At 40.2% G+C, this 26,434-nt stretch overlaps 2 protein-coding genes across 2 annotated transcripts in view; one reads left to right on the plus strand and one right to left on the minus strand.

The window, feature by feature from the left end:
- Positions 1-16,025, minus strand: part of elp2 (elongator acetyltransferase complex subunit 2) — a 32,844-nt gene extending 16,819 nt beyond the window's left edge. The window contains exons 1-12 of the mRNA XM_061059596.1: positions 15,868-16,025; positions 15,661-15,739; positions 14,520-14,590; positions 14,282-14,426; positions 12,747-12,824; positions 12,359-12,423; positions 12,169-12,235; positions 7,927-8,073; positions 7,536-7,631; positions 6,593-6,693; positions 763-894; positions 178-327 (exon numbers count right to left, since the gene is read on the minus strand). Coding sequence (XP_060915579.1) covers positions 178-327; positions 763-894; positions 6,593-6,693; positions 7,536-7,631; positions 7,927-8,073; positions 12,169-12,235; positions 12,359-12,423; positions 12,747-12,824; positions 14,282-14,426; positions 14,520-14,590; positions 15,661-15,739; positions 15,868-15,999 — 1,263 coding nt within the window. The 5' untranslated portion in view covers positions 16,000-16,025. The remainder of the gene's footprint in view (positions 1-177; positions 328-762; positions 895-6,592; positions 6,694-7,535; positions 7,632-7,926; positions 8,074-12,168; positions 12,236-12,358; positions 12,424-12,746; positions 12,825-14,281; positions 14,427-14,519; positions 14,591-15,660; positions 15,740-15,867) is intronic.
- A 7,387-nt stretch (positions 16,026-23,412) lies between these two features.
- ctnnal1 (catenin (cadherin-associated protein), alpha-like 1) overlaps positions 23,413-26,434 on the plus strand; it is a 50,700-nt gene continuing 47,678 nt past the window's right edge. Inside the window, exon 1 of the mRNA XM_061059339.1 lies at positions 23,413-23,822. Within this exon, the coding sequence (XP_060915322.1) occupies positions 23,727-23,822 (96 nt within the window). The 5' untranslated portion in view covers positions 23,413-23,726. The remainder of the gene's footprint in view (positions 23,823-26,434) is intronic.

Here is a 26,434-nt window from a genome sequence, read left to right on the forward strand (position 1 = left end):
GTGTGAGATTTAGAGAACATTTACATCAGTGTGATTCATTTTTTCAGGTGTCCACTGAATCAGCCAAACAGACAAGCTTTCAGTTACTGACTCTTGTTCCAAACCAAACACATAAAATAGTCAACAAACACCGTCAAAACTGAGGCTGCACTTTGTTCCATCAGCAGCATATCTCACCTGTTTTGAATCGTGTTTCCTCCACGGAGTGAAGAGTCTGGATGTCTGATCCGAGCCCACGCTCAGGATGAACTGGCCCTCAGGATCCCAGCTCAGGTCCTGGACTGCATTAAAGTGACCGGAGATCACAACCCCGGGCCTCCACTCTCCCTGGACAGACAGCAGTCGGATGGTCAGTTCATAACTTTCAACTTGAGTTACATTATCTGAATTCCCCTGCCACGGGAAATGATAAACCTGAACCTTCTTGTGCCTCTTTTTGTTCAAAAGTTATCGGACTAGATCGAGGGTGAAGGATTGCATCAAGTTCTGAAATACAGTTGCTCTTGAATTGCTGAATCCCTGAACTGTCATAGAAGAGGATGTAGACATAAGGTTGTATAGAACTAAAGAATATTTCTCCAAATAGCTGCCAAATTATTCAATCGAATATTTACTGAGGAAATTACAGTTTTTGTGGATTTCGGTGTCCCCTGTCTACAGAATATGTAGTGTGAAGTCCTGTTCACAGCAAAGTAATCCTGATGTGGTAACCCCTAAAAGTCTGGTTTTGGAGTCTGGTGTAACTGAGGCTGTGACTCTTACCTCGTTGTCCTGGTCTTTGCACCAGAGATGCAGCGCTCCATGAAAAGCATGAGCCACAATCATGGAGCCATCCGGACTCAACTGGCAGCCGTAGAAGCCCAGAGTGTTACCACCAACCTCGCCAACACGCACCTGGTGTGAAATGAAAAGAAAACATGCTGAGGGGGCGATCATTAGAGGTGAGAAAGAATTCACTCGTTTCCCTTTTCAAAGCCCTCTGACATCAGGAGGGTGAAGAACGTTTGGTTTCTGGGTCAGAGTCGTTGACTTGCTCTAGACAAAGATACAAAGTGGACACATCATTCTGCATCAGCTGAAACATGGGGGAAAAAAAGAGTACAGTGGGATGTTTAAATAAAAACAGCTAATTATGAGAGATTCCTTTCATCCTGTATGATAAGCAGAAACATAGTAAATACATGTTACAAACATCTGGATTTAAATCTACAGACTGAAAACATACATTTATAGAAATGAAGTGTGAGGGGAACAAATTATTCTCAATTCTTTTACCAGTCTCACTCAAAGACTTATTAACTAACAGGTCAAATGTCGGAGGATGGAAGGGGGAAAAAAACAGCAAATTAAGCTGACAAGTGAGACGAGAAATGATATAAAATGGGACTTATTATAGCTGAATTAACTGTGTTGTGATTTTTTCTGACAAAAGACATTTGTCTATTGCAAAATGAGAGCAATCTTGGCTCAGCATTGCAAATAAACAAATAATTATGAAAAATGTCTACGCTTGAGAACACAGAAGGATTTACATGAATTGGAATGGGGTGAGAGTCGGTGACCCCTGAACCACGTTCATAGATCATCCAGACAGTGAGGGATGAAGACAGGGGTCTGAAAATCAATCAAATGTTTCCAATAAATATAACACAGCCTTAGAAACTGTGCGTAGAAGAAGCTGTTTCATGATTCTAAACTCCTATCTTATCTCAGACATGTTGCTTTTTGTGCATCAAAGACAATCTGTATTGACTTCTGTGGATTCAAATCACTACCTGGAGCAGGAAAACCAGTTTAATTTAAGTGCAGTAACCAGTTACACTGACCAGTAAAAATGAATTTAATTAAATTCCTTTAAGGTCACTCTCATTAGGTGTTTTTTATTTTTCAAAGCAGAGAGAGAAAGGAAAGAGGCAAACAAGTGTGTTAACCATGAACAGGCGTGTAGGCGGGAAAGTGGAGGATTAAATCCAAAATGAACAAAAATCCGCCTGAATGCCAAATCAAAAGCTTCTAATTAATTCTAAAAATGTAAACACTGAATTATAATCTCCATTCATATTTTAACTGACATTAATATCCATAGAGAACAGAAATTACATGCTAAAATACAGTAAGAAACATTCATATCACATCCTGTTCTGCTTATATAACCAGGAGGATTCAGTGCAGGATTATGGCACCAGACAGAAATAACTTGAAACAAGAAGGAAATGAAAAAACTCTCAATGAACAGGAGGGCTTGTTTACGTGATGGGAGTGCTCCCAACCCTGAGCTGGGAATATTTCCAGTTGTTACTGGTTTGTAAAAGAAAAACACGAGTTCCCTGCATAAGAGCTGGAGTTATCGATGAATTATTTTACTGTTTGACATCGATGCATATGATTGGGCCTCGCTCTTAAATGACATGAAATAATGCTACACAGTTTAAAGGCCTGATCACACAGAGATGCATCACGAGTCAGGTGTTGTTGTTCAGTCCTTTTTTCTGCCTCTTTTTTATAATCACAGATGTCCAATAAAGTCCTCACTGAAATCTTGTTATTCACAAGAGCCTCTACTGTCACTCTTAACCAGTCAGGAGAAACTCAAGGACTTTGTGGGTAGTCTTTTGACCAGGCCAACATCTCCCTGCTGAGAGTAAATCTAACAATTAAAAGCTTAATCGAACCCCAAGGCCTTGCAGGTAAACTGTGCCCAGAGGGGAGATCTATTTGAATCGATAACAGCAGAACAAACCCAAGAGAGAGAGCAACACTCCTCCCACAGCAGCATCACCCTCTGTTACCAGACACACAGCCATATAATATCTTCTCCATCTTTAATTAGCTTGTGCTTTACATAATGTGGAGTACAGGAAGTATGAGAAGTGCTAAATTCACAGTGGAATGATTCAAATCTGGAAAATGTACAGCTTAGCCTGTTATCGTTTCATAGGCAGAGAGAGTGATAGCAGGTTTATCCCTCTGCAGAGGAAATACACAAACCAATGTGCATGCATCAATTACTTCTCAAACAAACAAGTTGAAAGGCTACAAAAATCTATTTATATCATATCCATCTTGTGTCTCCTGTATTCTGCAGTAAAGTGGTGTCCTCAGTTATGGGGCCTTTTTAGCTTGTGTTGGTCGTCAATGACCTTCACAATAATGTCTATCTGCAGGCTGAAACACAGCGGAACTAATGACGACCATAAAGGCATGCCTTCCCTTTGAATGGCACACTCCTGCAGCCATACAGGAGAGATGTAGAGAGAGAGAGAGAGACAGGCAGTGAGGACAAGGAGACGGTCAGCTAGAAACATAGATAGTGAGACTGAAAGAGACTGAGATGCAACATTAAGCAGATTCATTTTTTAATTCTGCACATAAAGAGCCGGCCGTAAATCATGCAAAAACTCACAGAGGCAAAAAAGCCGTCGTCTGTCTTGTTTACGAGAGGGGGAACAATACGGATGAACAACGTGCCTTATCGCTGGCCAGCGGGGACGTGGGGGAGGAATCAAACAAGGGCAGCACAGAAGGGGAGGCATATATCATTCTTGGAAGGAGAGAAGAGGGCTGATGAGAGCTGAATGAGCTTAGCCAAGCAGGGAAACCCATACAGTGTTGAGTAGAGGTTCGAAAATCAACTTGTTCATACTCAAATACGAACTGAGGGTTTGTTTACAACTAGAACCTGCTCATTTGTCAACTGTTTTGTCCAGAAAGTGTGAGGAAACTGGGAAACAATATTCAGGGAAAGAAAGACATATCATCACTTCCAAAAGAGAAAGTGGTAAAGGTTTTTTATTTTCCAAAACAATGAGCTGAAAGAGGCTAAAGCTTATCTCAAAGCGAAGATGATTCGTAATAGTCTCAACTGATTCATTCATTGTTGAGGAGCTTCTATTTTGCATCCATTTTTTGCCACGCCTGTGGGAAAACCTGAGCCTATTATTTCTTTGCTGATCCCTTTACTGTACATGGGTGTGTTTTGTGATGTAACATTTTCCAATCCTGGCCAGAACTTGTCTTTCCGGGCAAAATAACTTCTCCATTTCTTGGGTCATTACATCCCCCAGAGTGGTGCCCATTTATCTTTCTCAGTTTAACTGTAAATAGTCAGTATGAACCCAAAATAAAAACCTGATTTTCTCATGTTGCACTTGTAATTAACAGGTCCTAAATTTTCCAAACAAACAGCATCATGATGTTGAATTATAAAAAAAAAAAAAATGCAAGCTCTGTCCGTCTGTCCCTAAGAGGAGAAGAAAACACATTTTTATAAACGCCTGTTTGTTGAAGGGCGTCTGATCAATTGTTAGGATACATTCCAGAAGTCTGGAAAACTAAACGCTGATTGGCTTTCCCAACACAGCATCAAGCAGACATTTGTCCTTCAAGTTGAACATTTTAATCAAGAACAGATTTTATATTCATTTTTATCAATCAACAAGAACATAAAGTCTGACAACAATTGTGCATGAGTGGGCGAGGCAGCGTCTAAGCAGAACGGCACGCCTGGCCTGAAGGGGAGCAAAGGACAGGGTCTGCTGTTTTTGAACAGGTAGCTGTAGCACACCTCCAGCGACCCCAAACACAAGGGTGGTGTTTCAATTGTTTTGTTTTGAAGTCGATTTTTTTCTTTGATCATCAGGTCAAATGTAACTTAAGGACAGTACACAAGCTGAGGTCTGAAAATAGGGTTATCTCAGAAACACACAAACCGACAGTCCCCTCCAGGCTTTATAGTGGCCCGCTGTGGTCAGTCTGAGATGTTAATTACCAGCGTGTCTCGTTAGTAAGATGTGCTTTACGCAGCGGTGAGCCCCGGCCACCCCACTGCTAACCCCACTCTCCCTTAAATCTCACCAATTACTCTAATCAGCGTGAAGAAGTGGAGCACTTCTTTGTAAAAAAAAAAAAAAATTGGCTAATTAAGACACACATGGCTGGTCATTTAGCGATGCAGGACGTGCTCTGCCAAAAACTTCAGCGTCCCTGTAAAAAAGCCTTCGTGAGACTTGTTCTGATCATGCAAAACATTCAAAAAAGGCCCAAAGGCTTTTAATTCAGGTTAACTTAACCTAAGTTAGGAACATCATGTAAATACACATGAGTTCTTTTTTGCACATGTGCAACTGCGTTAATGTTCTTAGGTTAAAGTTCCTTTGTAGGCAGGGAAGCTGCCAGCTCAAAGGGTTTGGCTTTTGCCTTTGAAAAGGAAAAGGTCAGATGGAATAGAAAAAGAAAAGAGAAGAAATGAAAGAAGACTCTTGCTTTATACATAAGCTTTCAACAAGAAGGTTATTTCAGGTAGGGGGTTTACTTTCATATTTGGATGAAGAAGAAAAGCCTGGGCTGCAGAGGGAAACCAGACTAGATTTCAAACGCTGCTTTTCTTTCCCACTGACCACCTTTTGTCTAAAAAGTAGAAAAAGGTGACATCTGCGCTGGCTTCAGGCATTAATCATCGTCCCTTTGTAAGAGGAGAATCAACACTTTCATGGTTGCTCCTTGCTTTGGTCTCTGCTGCTCGACGCTGTGGATGTAAATGACGAGATCAAAGGTGCAAAAATGTAACTGATCCAGTGTGGAATCTGTCTCACCACTGTGATCACATTGAAGGTGCGCGGCATATTGAGATTAGCCGTCTGTGAGCAGTGGAATGTGAGTGTTTGTGGGCACATTTTGTCTTTGTGAGCCTGCCTGTTTGTAGTTTGCGTCTGCAGCTCTGCGCATGTGTTGCTGCAGGGTACGTAAGAAAGTTAATCCGAGGTACTCCTAAACCACCTGAGAATTAGCCAGACGTGTTTTCTGTTTTGTTTTTAAAGAGCTGTGGGGCAGATGGGCAGAGAACTGCTCTTTCTTTGCCTTCCACACTTGTGTTTAAAATTAGCCCCATTCTGGCATAACAACAGCTGTTGGGAGCTGAGAGAGAGCAGTTGGAGGAGGAGAGAGAATGTAAGGGAGGGAGACGAGACAGGAGAAGAAGAAAAAAGGAGGCGAGTGTTGAAAAAAGGAGGAGGTGGAGGACACAAAATGACAGAAAACAGGAGTGGGGAGTGAGAGGGAGAGGGAGAGATAGATCACTGAGGAAAAGAATTATAAAGGAGAAAGGCGGTGCAGGCAGAGGCTATGACATGTCTTCCACCAGCCACCCCATCCCCTGTAGGATGTGTGAGGGAATGGGCTGTAAAAAAAGGGGGGGGGGGTTCTGTGTGAATGAGTGATAGCGTGGAAGATGGGGGGGACAACAACCTCAGCTTGTCTAAACTCACAGTGGTGCGCCGGGCTCAGCGGCTCTTCATCACTGTCCATCACTTCTATTCCTGACACCTCAATGTCAGGGAGAGTGGAAACCGACGCAGGGGCACTGACAGCAGGAGAGAGAATACTAGAAGAGGGCTCAAGCTCCGGATCATGTCAAGAGCAGCTCAAAGGAAAGCCAGCAGGAATGGAGAGGGTAAAAATTGGTGTGTGTGGGTTATGTGTGCTCAAAAAAGAAACTGTTTCCCCTTTCAGAGGATGATTGATACCATGTGTGTGGATGTTTGTGAAGAGGCTCTGTGTCTGCATACACTCCACTCATATTCAAGTCAACACTCACCTGCTCCACCCAGACTCCAGATCCATCCTCAGGAGCCCACAGGATCATGGTTTTGTCCATGGAGGCAGAGAGCAGACTGAGTGGTTGTTGCAGCTCACCACCTGCAGGGAGAGACAGAGAGACAATAAATAACCCATACAGGTGCAGCAGACAAAGACAAAAATGATGAACAGACAACGACCAATTGTTACCAGGCCAGTGGTTTTCAACTTTTATTGATTTGTGTATTCACACCTTGATTATATTAAGATAGTGTAATGTCTGTAGAGGTCAAACTATGCAATATTGACCATATAAAACAAGCAAAAATGAATTGTTACCTACTTTTTTAATCACCTCGCAGACCAACAAATTCAACTCCACAACCACTTTCCATTAGGTCCTGTACTACTCATTGTTATGCTGCATTGCAAAGATGATGATGTTTGTCCCAGCAGGTTATTAGAGTTAGTAAAATACAACAACACTGACACATACAGTCGTGTGTTTACAAGTTTAGATAGACAAGACGGGCCAATCTCATTGATACAAATTGAAACTACAGTGACTCTAAACTCTGCATATTTAGTGTGGAACTGTTAATCTTGACTTACTTTAAGTGTCTAAACATAACAATGTGTGATGAACACAAAAGCTGGGCTGGGTTTAGAATGAGCCATTTTATCCGTCAGCTATCTCTCTTGAGAACTAATTAAGCTTCACACACCAGTTGCTTTTTCTTTGACATCGTTAGCGTCTTCTTGTGCTGCCGTTTGAGAGCAAATGCACCGTAAAACAAAGTGAGAGAAACAGTGAATCTCAGCTTAGGATGAAAGACGACCCGTTCATTTTCACAGGCTGTAGAAACTAAAATGTTTAAAAGAAACAGTTTTTATTTGGAACCTACTGCTAATGATCAAAAACAAGGATTCCATTCAGTGTCCAGGTTTTGAAATCAAGGTACCTTTGTAGAAAGGAGGCTGCCAGTGGACTCCGTAAACCCAGTTCTCATGACCTGCCAAAACCGTCTCAAGAGACACAGCAAACACTGAGGGCACATCTGTAGCAGGGAGAAAAGGAGACCAGTTGAAGACGGTTATCAAAACAACCAGTTTGATGCTTTGAACAACATTTTAGCTAATTTACTGAGCAGCTAAGAAATGTTTGTTTGTTTTGGCAAGCAACTACAAGTGATAAAAAAATCAATTATGTACGAGTTACAACCTTAAAAGACAAACAAACGGACACACTTTATGGAGGTCTGTGACCACCATGTGCAATTAAACCATGAAAAAGTGCGTCTCTCCAACTGATTATTAGTAGGCCTTTTTAGAATTAAAGCGCGGCCCGCTCACCTCCCTCCTTCACTTCAAAAACGTCCTCTTTCATTTTGATGATGGTGTGATCGTCCTCTGCGTGGGCGTCTGTCCCAGACTTGGCGCACAGCCTCCACACTCTGATGAGACAGTCCTGTGAACAGCTGGCTAATAACAGCTCCCGACCTGAACGAAACAGAGAGAGAAGCTGACAATCTGATGACTCAAAGGCATCCTCTATCAACTACCTTCATCACTCACTTTATTAAAGCTGCTTTTGTATTAGTTATCATCCTGCAATCCCTAAGCAGACATGCATCCAAACATCTTATTTACTGGATTTTCCTGTGATGACACAAACTGTCACGTTGTTTGCTGGAGATCTCCCAACCCAAGCAAAATCACATTACAAATATAGACATAGGCTTAAATAACCTCATATTTGCAGTGAGGCAGTGGCAGATTAGCCTGTCTTGATCTGGTTATTGTTCTGTTTTCTTGATTATTCCGTTAAAGTTAAACATGGTTTCAGTCTCAGTGATGTCACCCATTGGTTTCTGAAGAGGAAATACCATCTCAAAATTAACTTTGGGTCGCCCTAGCAACAGGCAAAGATGTGAGAGCTGAGGCAGGCAAACAGCTACAAAGCACTCGCCTGTCAGTCAGATCAGCCATGCCCCTAATTATACACATCTCTAATCCTTTATAGAAACAAAATGGATCAGGATGGAGGAAGTTTTTTTGTACCATAATGGCTACATTTCTTCAACACCGGTGTTTCCACTTGGATATCACGTGAAAACAAGTGGGGGGTTTTTTATCTCCAGATAATTAGATCTCAAACAGAAATTAATTCAATTTCACCAGCGTTGTAATCTCCAGCTAACAGAGCTGTTCTTTAGAAAACAACTCCAAATGATTGGTCATCAACAATAAATAAAGTTAAAATGTATGGATGCATGTTTGTATACTTGGCTTGTTATCAGGGCACTGATGGCCTAATGGTTTTGTCATGTCCCATGTACAGAAGCTAAAGTGCTTCAACAGGCAGCTTCAAGTCCAACTTGTGTCTCTTTCCACCATGTCATCCCCCACTCTCTCCCTCTTTTCCTACTCTATCCTCAGTCCTATCCAAATGAAGGCAAAAGACCAAAGATACACCTTTAAAACAATGTGCTTGTTATTGTCAAATATGTTTTAACTGCATTTAAAACAACATGAATGTGATGTCGTTCACAGACCAGAACCTAGACACTCATCTGAATATTAATCTTTTTTTTTATTCCTCCAATTATTGGTTAGAGGAGATATCAAGGCATTGTAGATAAATGCTGCAGATGGTCACCCGGCCAGTAACACAGCGGGAGTACAGTCTAAATATATAAACAGACAGGTATAAAACGAAACCCATGCTGCGGTCTGAGTGCTCCTGGCTGTCACATTATGTTTTCAGGTTGAGTCCAGCGGCTACGAGCCCAGTTTTGGCCCTGCCAAGACAAACAGACACAATAATGATGCCACCTAAAACCTCCTGAGAGCTGTGGGGACGTAGGAAAGAGGCCATTATTGGAGTCAATGTGTTGAATTTTAATGCTGTAATGATTACGGTGATCATGATTTGTTTTGCTACTTGCTGAAATCTGACAACATTTATTCTATTGACCTAAATGACTCTGTCAGATTAATTTTGGGGAACAAAGCGGTTGATACATTAAACAGGACTTGTACTTATAACGCATTTAGAAACTGTTTTTTCTTTATTCAATACATTTAAAAAAAACATTGTTTGAAGGTAAGGAGCTGAATTTGATCATTCTTTCATTTAAACAGCCTGACCATGGAAAGTTGTAAAATGATGATCAGGCCCTAACTCCACAATATTTCCTCTATCTCATAGCCTTAGCATAAATAGGAGCTCGCTTTTCTAGCCTCCTGTGTGTAAGATATGTCTGATTGTCCATCATTAGAGTTAGGGCTGGGCGATATGACTCAAATATTTTGCTCCTGAGTGAAAGTTGAAGAAACCAGATGGTTAATTGTGGTTTAACCTTCTTTATTGTTGGAACATGACAAACTATACTTGAAGAGAGTCATTTTTCACAATCATAAGCCCAGTGCACGGTGCTGGAAAAGGCTGATAAAAGTCATATCGCGATAATTATCTTTGTCGTTTTAACGTTGAGGCCTAGTTAGAGTATGAAGACGAGGCTTAATCATGTGCAGAGAGACTCCAGTTTTTACTCTGTGGCACTTTGAGAATTGATTTAAATGTGGAGTGCATTACAAACAAATGTATAACTTGTCTATAAGAAAAGCCAGCAGCATGTTATAATACATCAGCAGCAATGAGCCCACAGTTGAATATGAAAACAAACATTAGAAGCATGGCTAGGTTCAGCTCGGTTGGCTTTCATGCACAGTGACATTAACTGTTGTTACACCTGGCATTGTGGTGAATGAGTGAAATATGACAGGTACAAAGCTCCATTTCTGCTCAAGAAAGTATAACTAAATATTCAATTAGATTTGCCTGTAGTAGTTATGACATCACATATCTGAATGTCAAGAACTTGGTGCCTAAATTGCATAACTCTGCCTTTTGGAGACAATGTTGGAGAATAAATGAAGAAAGGAGATAATTGAAGAAATAAGGCAGTTTTGTGAAGACGTAGCATGAATGCTCACACCTTGTCTCCTCTTTGCGTCAGAGTCTATTAAACCCAAAGTCTAAAAATAGCACAACACAAGTAAGATTAAAAAAAGAATCCAGAAGATATTTCAAAGCATCCTAAAATATCACTAAATGTTAGAAACAACAAATATTGTTCGACTTATGCAGAAGTCTGGCTGATCAACAAGGCTGAAGCACACAGACAATATCTCTGTTGTGTGTGTGGAGGGATCAGCCACTTTGATCACTGATGTAATCATCATGACGCAGTGTGCAGAATGTTAGACAACGACCACCTGTTAATCAGGACGCTGACAGGCCAGGAACAAAAGAACAGACGGATTGATTTATCTGCTGTGTCTTTGTCCTTCCTCTGGACATATTTCACACTGACAAACGTCTCTCTCCGTCTCTTTGCTGGCTCACAGCTTGGCAGCATCAAGTGGGTCATAGACTGTGAGTGGGACGGAGACACTGGTGGAGAGGGCTGGTAGAGGAGATGAAATGGCTTTTACACAGTCAGAACAGTGCGTAATGAAGTGCTCTCGAAGAGGGTTACACAATTAGTAGCACTTGGATTGGATCCATGCTTTGCCATATGCCAACACAATCCCGTGAATAGAACATTAGTCGGAGAAGTTGGACTTTCGAATAAGTGGTTGAAAACATCTGGACACGACGTATAAAATTCAGATTTTTCTATTTTCTTTTGATGTTGTAAGAGAAATTGGTCTGTTGCATTTCTAAGCTAAAAAAAGGATCAGTTGTTTGTCCTGGCTGTTGAAGCACATTGACTTGCCTTTTTGCTGTAGTGTGTTCTATAAATAAACTTGCCTTGCTGTGCTTTGAATTGATACTCACAGAATTCAGCTGATCATATGTTACCTCACTTTTTCATGATAAATGAAAACCACAAGCTCAGACCCTTGTCTAAAAACAAGCATGTACATCAACTTTCAAATTCCCAGCATATGATCAGTTCAGCTTGAAAACATGTGTACAGTATAGTCCATGTATAGTATAGATATTATAGATTTAGATACTACAGTAGTTATAGTACTGTATAAGAATCTTTTCACTTATTCTCAGAAACCTCTGGACTGTTAAGCTCCCATTTTGTGTATTTCAATGTCATGAACTTTATGTTGGTTGCCCAAACTAAATAAGGTCATAGAGGTAAAAAAAAACTACAGAATGCTGACTTCAAGACATAAAAGAGGAATAATCCTAAATAAAGAGTTGATTGTTAGAAGATAGAAGTAACTGTTTTGCTCTTATACTGATTAAATAACGCTTAATGCCATCTAACAAACAATGAATCTACACATACAGTACATTGTGTATTTCATCACTGAAGATGGGGCTGAAGAAGACGCTGGTGTTCTATTGGAGGCTGGTTGTAGAACAGAATATATCTTTAATATTCATCTCTATACAAGAACACCATGGCTTCCCAAAAGCAAGATTTAAATATTTTAATCAGTTTTCATACTGATTTCTGGATAAGGATTTTTATTTGCTAATAGCATCCTGCCAACATTTTAGAGTACACCTATCTTTAAGTCAAGTTAGACCTTCAAACATACCAATAGTGCAAAAGCAGCACTCACCTTGGCACACCCATGCCACGCCTCGCACCCAGTCTTCATGTCCTTGCAGCGACATAACTTTCTGGAGCTGTTGTGGAGCAAGTTTAAAGAAGATCTAATGTTACTATCAGATATTAGAATGAAAAAATTAAAGAGCTGGCACAGAATACATGAGCAAGTTTCCCCTGACAAAGAATCAATCTGAGCCTACCTGTCCACTGGACTCCACATATAGATGCACCTGAGAGTCATCGCCCCCACAGGCCAGTATGGGAACTGTAAGAAAAGAAAGTCAGGTTCTTGCACATTAAAGAAAGTACACACACACAGTAAGTATCAAACACTCATATGTAGGTTTAGAAGCATGAAGAGAAAGATGAAGAACAGATCAAACACACAAATGGCATGTGAACCAAAATGGCAAAATGACATGAGACACTTCAAACGCAGGCTGTGTTTTTAATATGACATCCGATTACAGGCACTGAAGGAGAGATGCAAATGGAGATGGATGACATGAGAGGAAATAATATCTGTGTGTGCAAGTGTGTGTGGCACAAAACTTAAATTACTTTGATGTAGGAACAGCTTAGGCTTACCTCTGCTGCCAGGCAACAGCGCCAGAGAGACATCCATCATGAAACGGCCGCCAAATGACAAGGTATGGAGGCACTCAACTGAGAAAAACACACGCACACACAGAATTAAACCTTGATGCTCTCATAATACTACTACACATTCAAAGCACAATGTTGGCTGTATTCAGTTTAATGTGGTTTGTGGTTTTTGTTTGACCTCAGTTGCATTTTAAAATTTTTCTATTCACTGATCCTGTGTGACTCTCGGCCTCCAGTTATTCACGGAGGCCGAGAGTCTTTCACGCTGACACAATCTGCATACAAGCTCCAAAATAACACTGATTTTATTTTTATCTTGGAATACATCCCCAGGTTGTGCCCAGTCTACAGACAGACAGACAGAGAGACACACACACACACACACACACACACACACACACACACACACACACACACACACACAGAGTCAAGCAGCATCATTGTTCATCTGCACTGACGTGGACAGAAACTTTCCACACAGTGAAGCTGTTATTAGACAGCTTTAAAAAAAAAAAAAAAAAATTAAAAAAAGGACAGTAGATAGTTGACGCTTAGAACTACACTGATTTTCAATTATGTGAAGAAATAAAATGAATATTAAAATTAATACAGCTGGTGTTATTCTGTCAACTTTGCAATGAGAGACTGTCCAGTAGGAAATGTAATTTCTGTCCAAACCGATCATGTGTTATTTCATTTTTTACCACAACTTTAAGAACATGTTGTTTACATTTTGGTTGATTTCTAAACTAACAAAATGTGACAAAATGTTATTAAAAAGGAAACTAACAAATACGTTTTACAGAGGTGAGTCAAATGATCATGTTGTGTGTAAAAAATAGCAATACCCTCTGACCACCACTAGGGGGCAGTTAATGTTAGTGCCTGGGAAAAAAACCTTTTTATGAAATATGGCAGTGTGCTTTTTGTAGGGTTTCACATGCAGAAAAAATGCAATGCACCATGATACCAGGATTTCATCCAGAATAATGGCAATAACCTTAAATTAGGGACAAGATGAGCAAAGAACCCCTGATGATGAAATGAACCCAGGCTGCCTTTGGCACTGATTTAAAAAAACTAAACATAATTAAACAAATTATAAACAAAAGAACTGTATTGGACACAAGAAACTTAATCCAAAAGGTTGAGAGAGAGAGAGAGAGAGAGAGAGAGAGAGAGAGAGAGAGAGAGAGAGAGACGGGGGGGGGGGGGATTGGGGATTGATTGCCATCGTATACAGATTTGAAAATATACTTAGGCTGGTGAAAACATACCCGGGCAGCATGCCCAGATATAGTCTAGAAACACTTTCTGATCATTTAAGTGTTGTGGGTCAACATTTCAAGTCAGAAAATCTGGAGTTTTGAATCAATCTGGTATCAAGTATTACATCCCTGTAGAATCGTCCTCATGTATTATGAACAATGTTATTATAGCAATATAGCATAAAAACAAGTCCACAGACTGACACTTATCATGGATTTGACTTCCATGTGAGGTTGTGAGTCTCTTACCATCTTTGGTTTCATTGTAGAGCCACAGTCTGACAGTGGAGTCGGATGCTGTGGAGGCCACCAGGATCTTTGAGTCCCCGGTGTAGATGGCATTAACAGCACAAACAGGACCAGTATGGCCCTTACAGGGCACAGACTGGATATACTGGAAACAGAAAATTACTTTTTAGAAGATGTCGTTAAGAAGATTTAGGAAATATTGAGTCACAAACACTGTCAGATGAAACAGGTGTCTTACCTTCCCATTTTGTGCCTCCCAGACGATGATCTGATTGTCTGAGCCTCCTGAGACGAGATGACTCTCTGGAGCTGCGGCAACAAAAACACAGTGAAATACAGATCCACTAAATGGCTATCAGAGCTGGTTTTGCATGGTCTAAATGTAATTCTATGATTATAGACTCATAATAACAACCATGGTTTGAATGTGACGTTAAACAATCACATGAGTGAGTTTAATGTTGTGGTGGCCATATTCCTCTTTAGACCATAATGCATATATTTCATGATATAGCCACCTGTGGTGGAATTTCTGTAGTTATTTAGATTATAATGTAAAGATGTCACTAGGTTTATTCACTGTTCTCTAATGTCAGTCAGACCTGACAGAGTTCAGCTGTTATTAAAACACCAAGTACAGCTTAGAGAGTGTCAGCTGTTCCTCCTGATATCTGTAAGGATGTTTGGTAGACTTGTTGTCTGCTCCAGTGTTATAGACGTCACAGTTTAGTTTAGGTGGGTCAATGTGACACCACCCTGATAATGATAATGTCTTTTAGGATATATGTGATGCCTTTCGAGAAATTCGGCAGATGTGATTGAGCACCTCACAAGTACAGAAGTATAATGTTGAATCATGTCTCCTCATGAGTATTCTTCTGATGTATAAACTTTCATCAACGTAAGCCATCTGAGTCAACTGAGTCTTATTGTATGGAGTCAAGTCTTAGTCATTTCTTCAACAGTCTCAATATAGGATTCAGGAGAATGATGTGGATTCTTATTTTAGCCACCACGGTCCACCCAATAAAGAGTAGTTTGAGCTTTAATGAAAATACACCGTTTATTTTCCTATATGGCCACAGATATAAAGATTATCAGAAAGCTTCATTTTTACATGACGTCAAATGAAGAACTAGGAGAAGAACTACAAAATACCCATTAAAGAAGACGAGTTTAAGATCAGCTACTAACACTGGTGGTTTGATTCAAGTTCCATGTACCAAGTTTGTTTAAGTTTTAATATTGCATCTCTCTTCTTTTCTAGTAAATGATGCCACTGAAACGTATATGTGTTATGGTGGTGACTCTGAAATGTCTGAGACAACAACAACAAGCTGTTTGACAGGTCCACCGGTGTCCTCCTTCTCTTCACTCACCACAGTCCTCTCTGTGAACCCACTGGACCGTATTCACTCTGCCTGTGTGTCCATTCAGCAAATCCACAACTCTTCTCTCCTATTGTAAAAAAAAACAAAAACAAACACCGTGTTTACTTAGGCGACGAATAGACTTTGAATTATTCTATCGTTAGCAGTGACAACCGACAGCTAACTGTACAGTAAATATAAAACACAGTTTACTACCTGGGGGTCGTACAGTGCCACGGAGTTACATGTCCCAAACGCAATGGTCCCTCCACGACTCCAAGAAACCACTTTTGGTGTCCTGTTTGCAGAACAAGCTACATGGCATGTTTCAATCACGGGCGCCGCCATCTTGGATGATGTAGTTGTGGTGTTGCTGTAAATATGGCCGTAGACAAACCGCCCCGTGCTGACAAAAGTTCCACTTTAAAGAGTCAAAAGTTTAACTATTTGATTTGACGTCATGTTTAAGAAAATACGTACCCAAATGAAATCCTACTCAGGTGTGTTACAGTATGAGTTAAAGCTTTGTCGGTAAATGTCGGTAAAAGGCAATTACCAAAGCTTTTTATCTTTTAACCACAGGAATGCATTATTAAGTAATGTCCACTAGAGGGAGTCAGACAATCACTGAATCCATTCGGGCTATCTGCTCATGTGTCCATAAAAGGCAATTTCCTTTCTAATGAGTGCAGCTCATACTATTAAAGATTATTTTGTCAGTGAAACAAAGTGACAGGACAACAATAAGGTGTTCCCTTCTATCAGGGAGATAACAGGATTCAGTAATGTGGCTACTTAGGGGTGCCTGAGGGGTGATTGGATGACAGGACTAATGTTTAAAACTATTTGGGCTGTGTTGCAACAGGATGCACGTAGCATTCTTTGTATTTCAATGTGGTTGATTTCCTTTTGGCAGTTCTTTAAATTGTGACATGGAACACACGTTCTCTTTTTGATTCCATATAGAAATAAACATGGAAGATGTAGGCCATATGTTGCCACTAAGTAACACTACAGAAATATACACTGGAACCTCTTTTAGATACTCTTTAAGAAACTCGATTTAGATACTATGAAAGAAGTTAAAATAGATTTGATCATTGGAGTTAGAAAGGGTAAATAAATGCTCTCGATTCAAGTGTATCTGCACAAACATCAGGCCACTCCTCATAAGCTGGACCACCAAAAAAGTCGGGATCTGCAGATGTCGTATTGAGGATTTTAACATTTTCCTTTAGCAGAAGGTTTTATCCAGCAAACATGGTGTATATGTCTAGTGTCAACAAACAACACTGAACACAACTCAACCATATACTTAACACTACAGAAACAGGAAATGGTAGTACAGTTTACATTTACCAAAGTTTTAGAGCAGTAAAGAGATTGTAACATAAAACAAGCACATTTAAAGAAAGAAAATATTAAAAAAAATTTGCCTAGAAGAATTAAATAAATTATATGTTATATGAACCCAATAGCTCAAGACATTTTGCAATAATTCAAAAGTACTCCATCAACATGCCACAGCGTACACCCACCGCTGCGTCGGGGTGGATTATCTCCTTGACAAGGGTGATTGAGGGTGACTGGTCACAGCTGAGCTAGCTGCCAGCCAGACAGCCCTGCTTGTTGAAAAAAAAAAGCCCCAGGGCCTTTTGGTTTTGAAAGGTTGAGGAGACACTTTTGTCACAAAGAGTTTCCAGGCAAACACTTGACATGATCAGGAGGAAGAATGTGATGGCATCTGTGAACCCTTGAGACGATATGATAGATGACAACGTAGCAAATACAGCCTGGGACAGAGCCAAATAATATGAGGAAGTGAGAAGGGGTGGAGGAGGGCGTCTGGGGCCTGCCCCTCACTGTGCTGACTTGTTGTGAATGTGTGTGACCAAGACAAAAACAGCCTGTCACAGACACTTGAGCAGAAAATAGATCGTGATCATCTTGCTATTGTTGTCCCTCCTTTGTCAGTCTGAAGGGGACAGAATTCAGACAGACTTGGCAGGGTGTGACGACTTCTCAGTTAAGGTTACCCATGCATCTTTTGCTCTTATTTCAGGAGCGGCAGCCTGGCATTAGCTGGGATGTCGCCAAACAGCTGTGCCTGAAAGAACATCTCTATTATCTTTGTTGTGCCTTGCAAAGGAGGATGCATCCATCCATATATCTTACAGCAAGCAGCATTAGTTTAAATCAATAATGTAATTGTAGGAGAAACAAAGTAAGGGGAGTTTTATTTAGGAAGGATCTTGTCCATTTTCCACTCCAAAAATGTGTAAGAGTATGTCTTTGTATGCAAGTGGTGTATCCATGTCATTTAACTAATTTTACAGCTACAGTCCTTAACAGATGGAATATCAGGTTCCTGTTGTTAATTTATTAATTTATGGCAGGGAATTCAAACATTTGCATATCTACATAGTTTAAGTAGTTGGAAACAATATTTGTATCTGTGTGAGGGAATTAATCCCACATAAAGCTGCTTTCCTTATAAATGTGTGACTCATTTAGTCATTAAAAGAAATGCTCATATTAATATATTGTATCACATTATTCACACAAAATCATGACATGACGCTCACATTGTTAGTTCATAAAGTGTGACATTATAACATCATAATAATATATATATTAATTTGTTTCTGTTTATAAGAAAGTGAACAAAAGTACCATCCTGACCTCAAATCTGAAAATATCCTACTTCATCTATAAATGGATCATAATCTAACTACTGAAAGTTTCAAACATTTATGAATGCAGAAGGTGTTAGCTTGACAGTAGCAAAAATATCCTTCAATATGTTAGTGTTAATAATTGTATTCATCAATATGAGCCATGGAATACCTTAACAATAACCTAATGTGTCCCAGGAGCTAAATGACTAAATAGGACTATTTCAGAGACTAAGTGATGAAAGAAAAATGTTCTTCTGTTTATCTCTTATTACTAAACACAATCTTAAGATGCTAAAAGTGTCTTTCTCACATAATTCCTTTTCATACCCTCTTATAAACAGGCCTCAGTTAACACTGGAGTTGAGTGCATGTAATGACTACATAATTATGGTTTTTAGATCTCAGGTAAAACTGTATTTTTTGCAAAAGTTCACTGTGTGTACTGATTATCCAGTAAATGACTAAAAGACTACAATGATCTTGATTCATCTTGCTGAATGGTATTGCACGCAGGTATACAAACATAAGTACAGAATATAATTCTCCAACATTATGTGGTTTAAAAGTTTGAAGGTTCTGTATCCATAGACATAAATGTATCAACATAATCCTTTAATTTCCCTTTTAATATCTTTGTCTGAGCAATTACATCACATCATATCAATTAAAATAAATATTGTCTTTAAGTTGATTCAAATCATATCTACTCCTTAGGTGATTATAAATAACAGATTTCCACACCGACTTTTTGAACATTTCTTTGTGGGACTTCATCTTAGATTGGATACGGTAGAGTCGGTCTTATCTCAACCGGAATGTCCGGGGTTCGATCCCCAGCTCCTGCAGCCGCATGTCCGTTGTGTCATGGGCAAGACACTTAACCCCAAGTTGCTCCCTCTGCTTCTTGTGAATGGGGTTACTTACCTGTGATGGTCACTTTACAAAGCCGCCTCTGCCATCAGTGTGTGAATGGGTAGGTGTGATCTGCAGTGTTAAAGCTTTATGAGTAGTGAGAAGACAAGAAAAGTGTTATAGAAGCTTAACTCCATTTACCATTTTAAAACTTCAATTTTAATTAAATACGCTTTTTATATGTTGTCTATATGCATTCATTTCTTTTGCATGCATTACAATATTTGGGAGTAACCATATAAAGCATGTCCAGCTCATGCATACTGTGCTTGATGCTTCATATCTCCACATATTCTTGTTTTTTTTTTTGCATTTGCTTTTATTTCAAACTGCAGAGCCTGCTTCTCTGACAGATGAGGCAGCGTTCAGACAAAGCAGCGCTGGATGGAAACTGAATGATAATGAGCATATGCAAGGTGTCTGTGATTATGTAACAACAGAAACAGAGATGTGAAAAAATGCCAAGATGACTGGGATGAGTGTCCACATGGCACTTTGCTGCTGCCTGGTTTTGTTTACAGGTAATTAAATTAGCCTGGTCCTGTCTGTTTGGCAGAAGGAGAGCGGTAAGTGACAAATGACCTGCTCCTTGTTAGCACTGCTGCTGTGTTTTCCTTTTATTTGAACATATTGAAATGAATGGGTTTTTTTTCTCATTCTGTTTCTATTGTATAATTTTTTTGCACTGCAGCTGTTTCATTTCTCCTGACTCGAGCCCATATTAACATAAACACCTGTAAAGCCAGTCAGGATTAAACTGATTTAACCTTTCAAACAACTCTTCAAGGTTTTACTGTAAAACTATTCAGGGTCAGCCAGTAAAAACAGTCCAGAAAATACTCAACCAGGACAGCTAACCTGCAGTTGACCTCCTCTAAGAAACAGAGGCCTCTCAGTTTGATGTACAAGTTTAAGTCAGTCAAGGACATCGAATGGTTGTGTTAAAAGTAAATAAAGACATAAAGCTATGGATGAGGAGAGCAAAAATCAAGAAAGTATATTTGACGTTTTTATTAAAGATAGACATGTTCCTTTAACAATCAGAAAAAAAAAGTTATTTAATATTCCACCACAACCCCGTCTATGAATCTTAAAATTTCAATCTACATAACCAACTGGGGAATATGACTGAGTGCATTCATTTTACATTTTGCAGTGTGCAAAATCACTATCTTTTTAGGCTCAGCAGTTCCTGTCCCGGGAGCTGCACGGACAGAAAGAATGATCGTGAGGGAGAGAGAGAGAGAGAAAGAGAGAGAGAGGAGAGAAGTCAGCACTTCTAAAGCATGGAAAGAGACAGAAGCAGCTGCTAGCAACACAATCACGCCACGCATAAGCATCTTTTTCTTTAATGAGTAATACCCTTGGACTTTGCAGATGAGAATACAGAACAGGGACTCACTGCATGCATTGGTTTTCAGGCAACTTTTCAAAATGCAATGTGCCTGAAAGAGATTAGAGGCAGAGGAGTAAACATAGCATATTTCAACACAAATTAGATGCTGTTTTGGAAAAACAAGCAGCTAAGAGTACTAACAAACTAAATTAGAATATTCAAGCCATGGGGATTCTTTGGGCCTCTGAATTTGATGCTATTCGTCTGGATGATAACTAAACTATTTCCACTGAAATGTTACAAATTGTTACATATATCTAATTTTCCTCTTAAACTTATCTTCTATGACCAGAATCCTTGAAGCCCACATAAGTTGATATAGCACGATGCAAGTAGCCAGAGTGTTTGCGTGTTATCATCTTCTTATCGCTAAAAGAAAGCCTCAGGGCAGCTTAACAAAAACAGGCAGATATTATCTAGTTATAGTATAGAGCTATTCATCAAAGTGGAACACAATCCCGTTCGCACATAGCAGCCAAACTGCTTGCATGCCTTCATAATGAAGCAGTGTGTGTGATTGAGTGTGTGTGTTTGTGTGTGTGTGTGTGCGCGTGTGTGTGTGTGTCTGTGTGTGTGAGGTGAAACCTATGTAAACAGGGAGGGTTAAACTAAAGCGTAGCTCTGGGGTTTTAAATAAATACTGGCAGGGAATAGGAATGGTTGACAGATTTACACACACACACGCACACACACACACACACACACACACACACGCACGCACACACACACACACACACACACACACACACACACACACACACACACACACACACACACACACACACACACACACACACACACACACACACACACACAGGCCATTGTCTTCACTGCTGACAGAGTAGCTAGCCAGCCACCATAGTTGATGATAAAGCAGCTGTAGAAAAAGCCCTCGCTAACAGTGCCACATGCAGTGCTTAAAAGTCTATCTGCCTATCTGCTCTCAGCCATCTGCTGTGTTTGTAATATCAAGAGTCGCTCACCACTTGTCATCCAGCCGCTGCACATGAAAAGTTAGAAATAGCTACCGGAGCCACTTGAGGATACAAAGTATTTGGCAATAGTTTGGTCAGGCTCAGATCCAGATGGCTGTTAAGTATTTTGAAGCCTAATGCAGCCACTGGGTCACAAAATAAGAAGAGGAGCGATGTAATGCTTGGAAAACACTTTTTCACCCATTTTTGAGACTTAATGATCCTGTGATATGTACGACATGTATATGACTGATGATACATTTACTGACCTCACAGGACAGGGGATGGTGGACTATAAATCCTACACCAGAATCATTATATCTAGAGAAAATAATCTAAATAAATAAATCTGAGTCAGTGAAACAATCTCACACAAGAAGGAGTGGTGTATTGAATATCAGCATGACTTTGATTTAGTCGAGGTCGCAGCCATGATGATATTCAGGATGACAAAATAACCTTAAGTGTTACCAGTTTAACACGCAGCATGCATTTTAGTTCTACAGTAAAAAGCAACAACAGATTGTTATTTTAGTTTATTTAATCTTTCATTTTGCTTTGCCAACACAAGTATATTTCTGGAGCTGGAGCTGTATTTTTTATCAACTATATTCAGAACATATGGCAGAGTGATACTCGTATAGTGAAAGTCCCGGTGCTGTTGTTACTCTTTATCAGCACTCATGGAATGTGTCGTCCAATCAGAGTAGTCTACTCATCAACTCATCCTATAAGTCACTTCTCATATCATCTTGAGAAAAATAAACCTGTTTGCAAATCTGAATGTAGTCTCAAAGGGCTTTACTGCTGATGTTTTGGTTTCAGAATTGAAACGTTTTTTCCTTTTAATTTTGATTCTCATCTTGTTATCTCTTTTGAGAAATGAGCTTTGGGATTTATGAGGGATGCTTAATGTTAGCCTGGTAAATGAAAAGTGGAGAATTGTGTCCATGTGTGACTTATGCATCACATCCTTCTGCATGCACAGAATTAAAAAGTAAACAAACACACCTTTGTCCACCACTCACAGCTCACATATATTCCAACCAAAACCAGCTCACAGGAAATCTTTAAGAAACAACCATAAAAGGGTCCTTAGGTTAAACCTGCAGACTCCTGGTTACATAAGATTCAAAGCTTTCTCCAGACAGACAAAAGCTAAAGTTTCCAACAGAGCTGTATTCCAGTCAGAGCAGCTGTCCCATGTGGCTGAGTCAGTGCAGCAGCATTTGATTGGCATGTCTGGTGTGTATTTGGAGAGGATGATAAGGGATTCTCAGACTCCAGGGGATAATGTGGGATTCTTTGTCTCAGGGATCAAACCAGAGCTGTGCAGCGAGGAAAGCATCACTCTAAAGTCTGGATGGATTATAAATGTTTTATATCGTAAAACTCTGTTAGGACTATATAAAAACCTCTAGAATCTGCCCAAAGTGGAAGGCTACATTGTGAATGTTTAAAATGTTAAAGTCTGACAAATAAGACCCTCTGAAATGTGCATGAATTGATGATTCATTTTTTTTTTTTTTTTTTAAACCTCCCTTCTTCTGCATGCTATGGCCAGAAGAAATTCAGGTGGGACACTTTGGATTGAAATGCTTTGAATAGTGTAACTGTTCTTACTGAGTGCAGGATTAAAATCAAAGTAGGCCTTGTCTGAATAATAAAGTCTAATCTGTGGTACAAAAAAATACCGAGTAGCACTCTGGGACGCCTTGAGCTGCATAAACCAGAAGGTAGTCTACTAAAGGTGTGTGCGTGCTGTGGTGCGCGTGTGAGTGTGTGAATGTGTGTGTGGTTGCCCACAGTGGTGTGCTGCAGTCCGCTCCCAGCCGTTGTTGAGTAAACTACATGGACATTAGCGGGCGCAGCGGCACCACCACCGAGCCGGAGTGGACTGAAACAGCGTGCTGTGTGTGGAGAGCCACCCGATAACGACCAACTAGTGAAAAACCCCCGGTGTGAAACTGCAAGTCTGCTGACACCAGTTTGCAGCCGGGAGACAGCCAAAGAAAGGGGCTCGTGGTGAACTCCGTGTATTGTGTTTTCAGCCAGGCAGGGAGAGAGAGAGAGAGAGAGAGAGAGAGAGAGAGAGAGAGAGAGAGCTCGGCGGGAATGGCTTCATCTCCGTGCGGCAACAGTAACTTTGATTCCGGGCTGGAAATCAAGACTCGCTCGGTGGAGCAGACGCTTATTCCTTTAGTATCGCAGGTGAGTACTTTATTCACGCAAAACAATGCGTTTTATTGTTATTTCTGTCCACACTGTACTTTAAATACGTAGTTTTGCCTCACAACAGGCGTGTTCGGAAGCAGGAGGCTAACTTTCTCCTGTTCACCTGAGACTGCATGTTTCCTCTGCGTGCTATGTTTAATCTAAGTTATTCATTGAAACTACTGCCGTCGTTCAAATTAATCGTGGTTTTTAGGTTACAGCATGCTACCAAGGGGACTTTTTTACAAGTTGCACCCAACTTCACAGATTATTAAATATACTTGTGTCTCCTAAAACAAGCACAAAAGTGACATGAAAAGCAGATATTTAGTTGTTGTTAGGCAGAAGCTGCAGGATACAGAATTATATAACAGGGCAAATAGGGAAGTTGCCAAGGAAATGGAGCAATCAAACCAATGACCAGCCATCCAAAAAAAATCTATTAAATAAGTGTGATTTTTTTTAAATCCCTAATTCTTTTGCTGGAAATCCTCCTGAAAGTCCTCACACACTCCACTGTGAGAAAATGCTGCTAAAGAGGGACAGCAAAGTTTCCCAGAAGTTGTGTGTGTGTGTGTGTGTGTGTGTGTGTGTGTGTGTGTGTGTGTGTGTGTGTGTGTGTGTGTGTGTGTGTGTGTGTGTGTGTGTGTGTGAGAGACTCCCACTTCTCTAATCGGGCCACTTCCAGGCACGTGTTTTGTTTTTCAATAAACAGAAGATGAAAGACCCACTTAAGTTCACTGCACTCCTTCAACAACTCCTCTCTGGAGTACTAGAAACAGTAGCTTTACAAGCATGGAGTTTAGGTCATTGAGTTAATTAATCATCATATTGTATCCACAAAAGCTGTTTTTTTCTCTCTCAACAATAATGTCGTTTTTAGGCTGATTGGAAAAAAACACAGATGATTCAGTTCAAGAAGGTTCTGCTTTTTACCTGAAAATGACTTTTTTTCCCCCTCACTGAAGTTCTAAGCATGTCAGTATAGGAGGTGGGCTGCATCTCCGGGAAAAGGAGAATGGACGGTCACCACCAGTCTTATAAATGCGAACGTCCCCTTTCTTTGCAGGGGATAATGGGTCCTTGTAAATGCTGTGGTGTTTCCAAAAAGAGACAGAGGATGTGAAAGAGACAGTTCTTCTCCCTGTGTGCTCTGAAAGGCAGCCTCCTCCCTCTCATTGTCCCAGCTCATTTGAAAGATATAAGGTCACCATGCTCTGAATGGCTATTGGGTTGCCATTAGAGAAGTACATCTTTCAGGGGATGTGCTTTCAATGAAGGCTGCTTTTTTGTGTGTGTGGTTGTTGTGGATTTTCAGACATTCTGGAAAGCGTCAAAAGAAAGTTTGGTTGAGAATTAAGGGGTAAATCCACTCAAGGTTATACCTGTGATGCAAACAGCCGTTACTGTAATAAGCACTGCTGTGATATTGTGATAAAAAAAGCACTGAGTCAATCTGCTGCACTCTGCGTTATCTTAATAATATTCACGCTGCAGCAAACTTATGGTGCACTCTTGTCCGTTGAGAAAACACTGGCTGAGCTCCAGTCTATAGTATAGAAGAGTGTGCTGTACACTGAAACAGCTTTCAGCATATTGAAGTCCACAGTTTGAATAGTGGGCCTCAAGGACAATCTCTTCTAACTTTCTTTTTCTTTTTTTCTCAGTGTGAGGCATGTCCCCATAGCAACAGAGCACTGCATTGCTGAAAGAAACAACATTTGCAAGCCGGGCTATCTCCATTTGCAATGTCTTTTTGTTTGTCAGTGCTGTTGTGATGTCATCGATTGGGAAGGCTTCAACTTGGTCAGTGCTTACCTCTATAGTTTGAGGCGACTATTTTTTGTGCACGATGGTTACACATGTGAAGAATCATTACTTATTACTGCAAGTATGCAGACAACATGTTTCAGGATCAGCATTTATAATAGCTAATTTGTCATTTAGTTTGTTTCAAACAAAAACTAAGCAAATGTACAAAATGATGTGGATTTAGCTTTTTTAAATCAGAATATTTGCTGGTGTGCTTCAACTCGGATGATAGCACAGTCAATATATTTGGGATAGTTGGTCCGTTACACAAAAAGAAAACACCATTAAACCTGAATTTTCTCTCTAGTGGATCAATACAGGATTGTCTTCATTCCCTTTAACATTGCCTGTTCAAGACAGGTTACTGTTACGCCTCCATTACACCTCGAGCATGTGTGTGTCACTGAGGCGTAATGAGGGAGCACGGTCATTCTTGTTGCATTGGTGGTAGTTAAATTACAGAGTAGTAACGTAGGCAAAACGATTTAAATGTCAGTGTGTGTGTGTGTGTGTGTGTGTGTGTGTGTGTGTGTGTGTGTGTGTGTGTGTGGAAACTAAAATGTACATTGTTGTTGTTTTCATTAGACCCTGTACACAAGGTTCAAAAAAGGGTGCACACATTGGATAACATAAAAGCTGATACTATCAATATTTAGTCTGGAGGTGGTTTAGTGGTGTAAATGGGATTTAACTAGGGAATGCTGTTACCTTCACCTGCTGTGTAAGCGTACCTGGGGCATGAGGACAGCATCAAATATCCATAAGAAATCTGTCTTTATTCAGTGGTCAAGACTGAT

The sequence above is a fragment of the Labrus mixtus genome, chromosome 16, assembly GCF_963584025.1.
Source record: "Labrus mixtus chromosome 16, fLabMix1.1, whole genome shotgun sequence".
Lineage (NCBI taxonomy): Eukaryota > Metazoa > Chordata > Actinopteri > Labriformes > Labridae > Labrus > Labrus mixtus.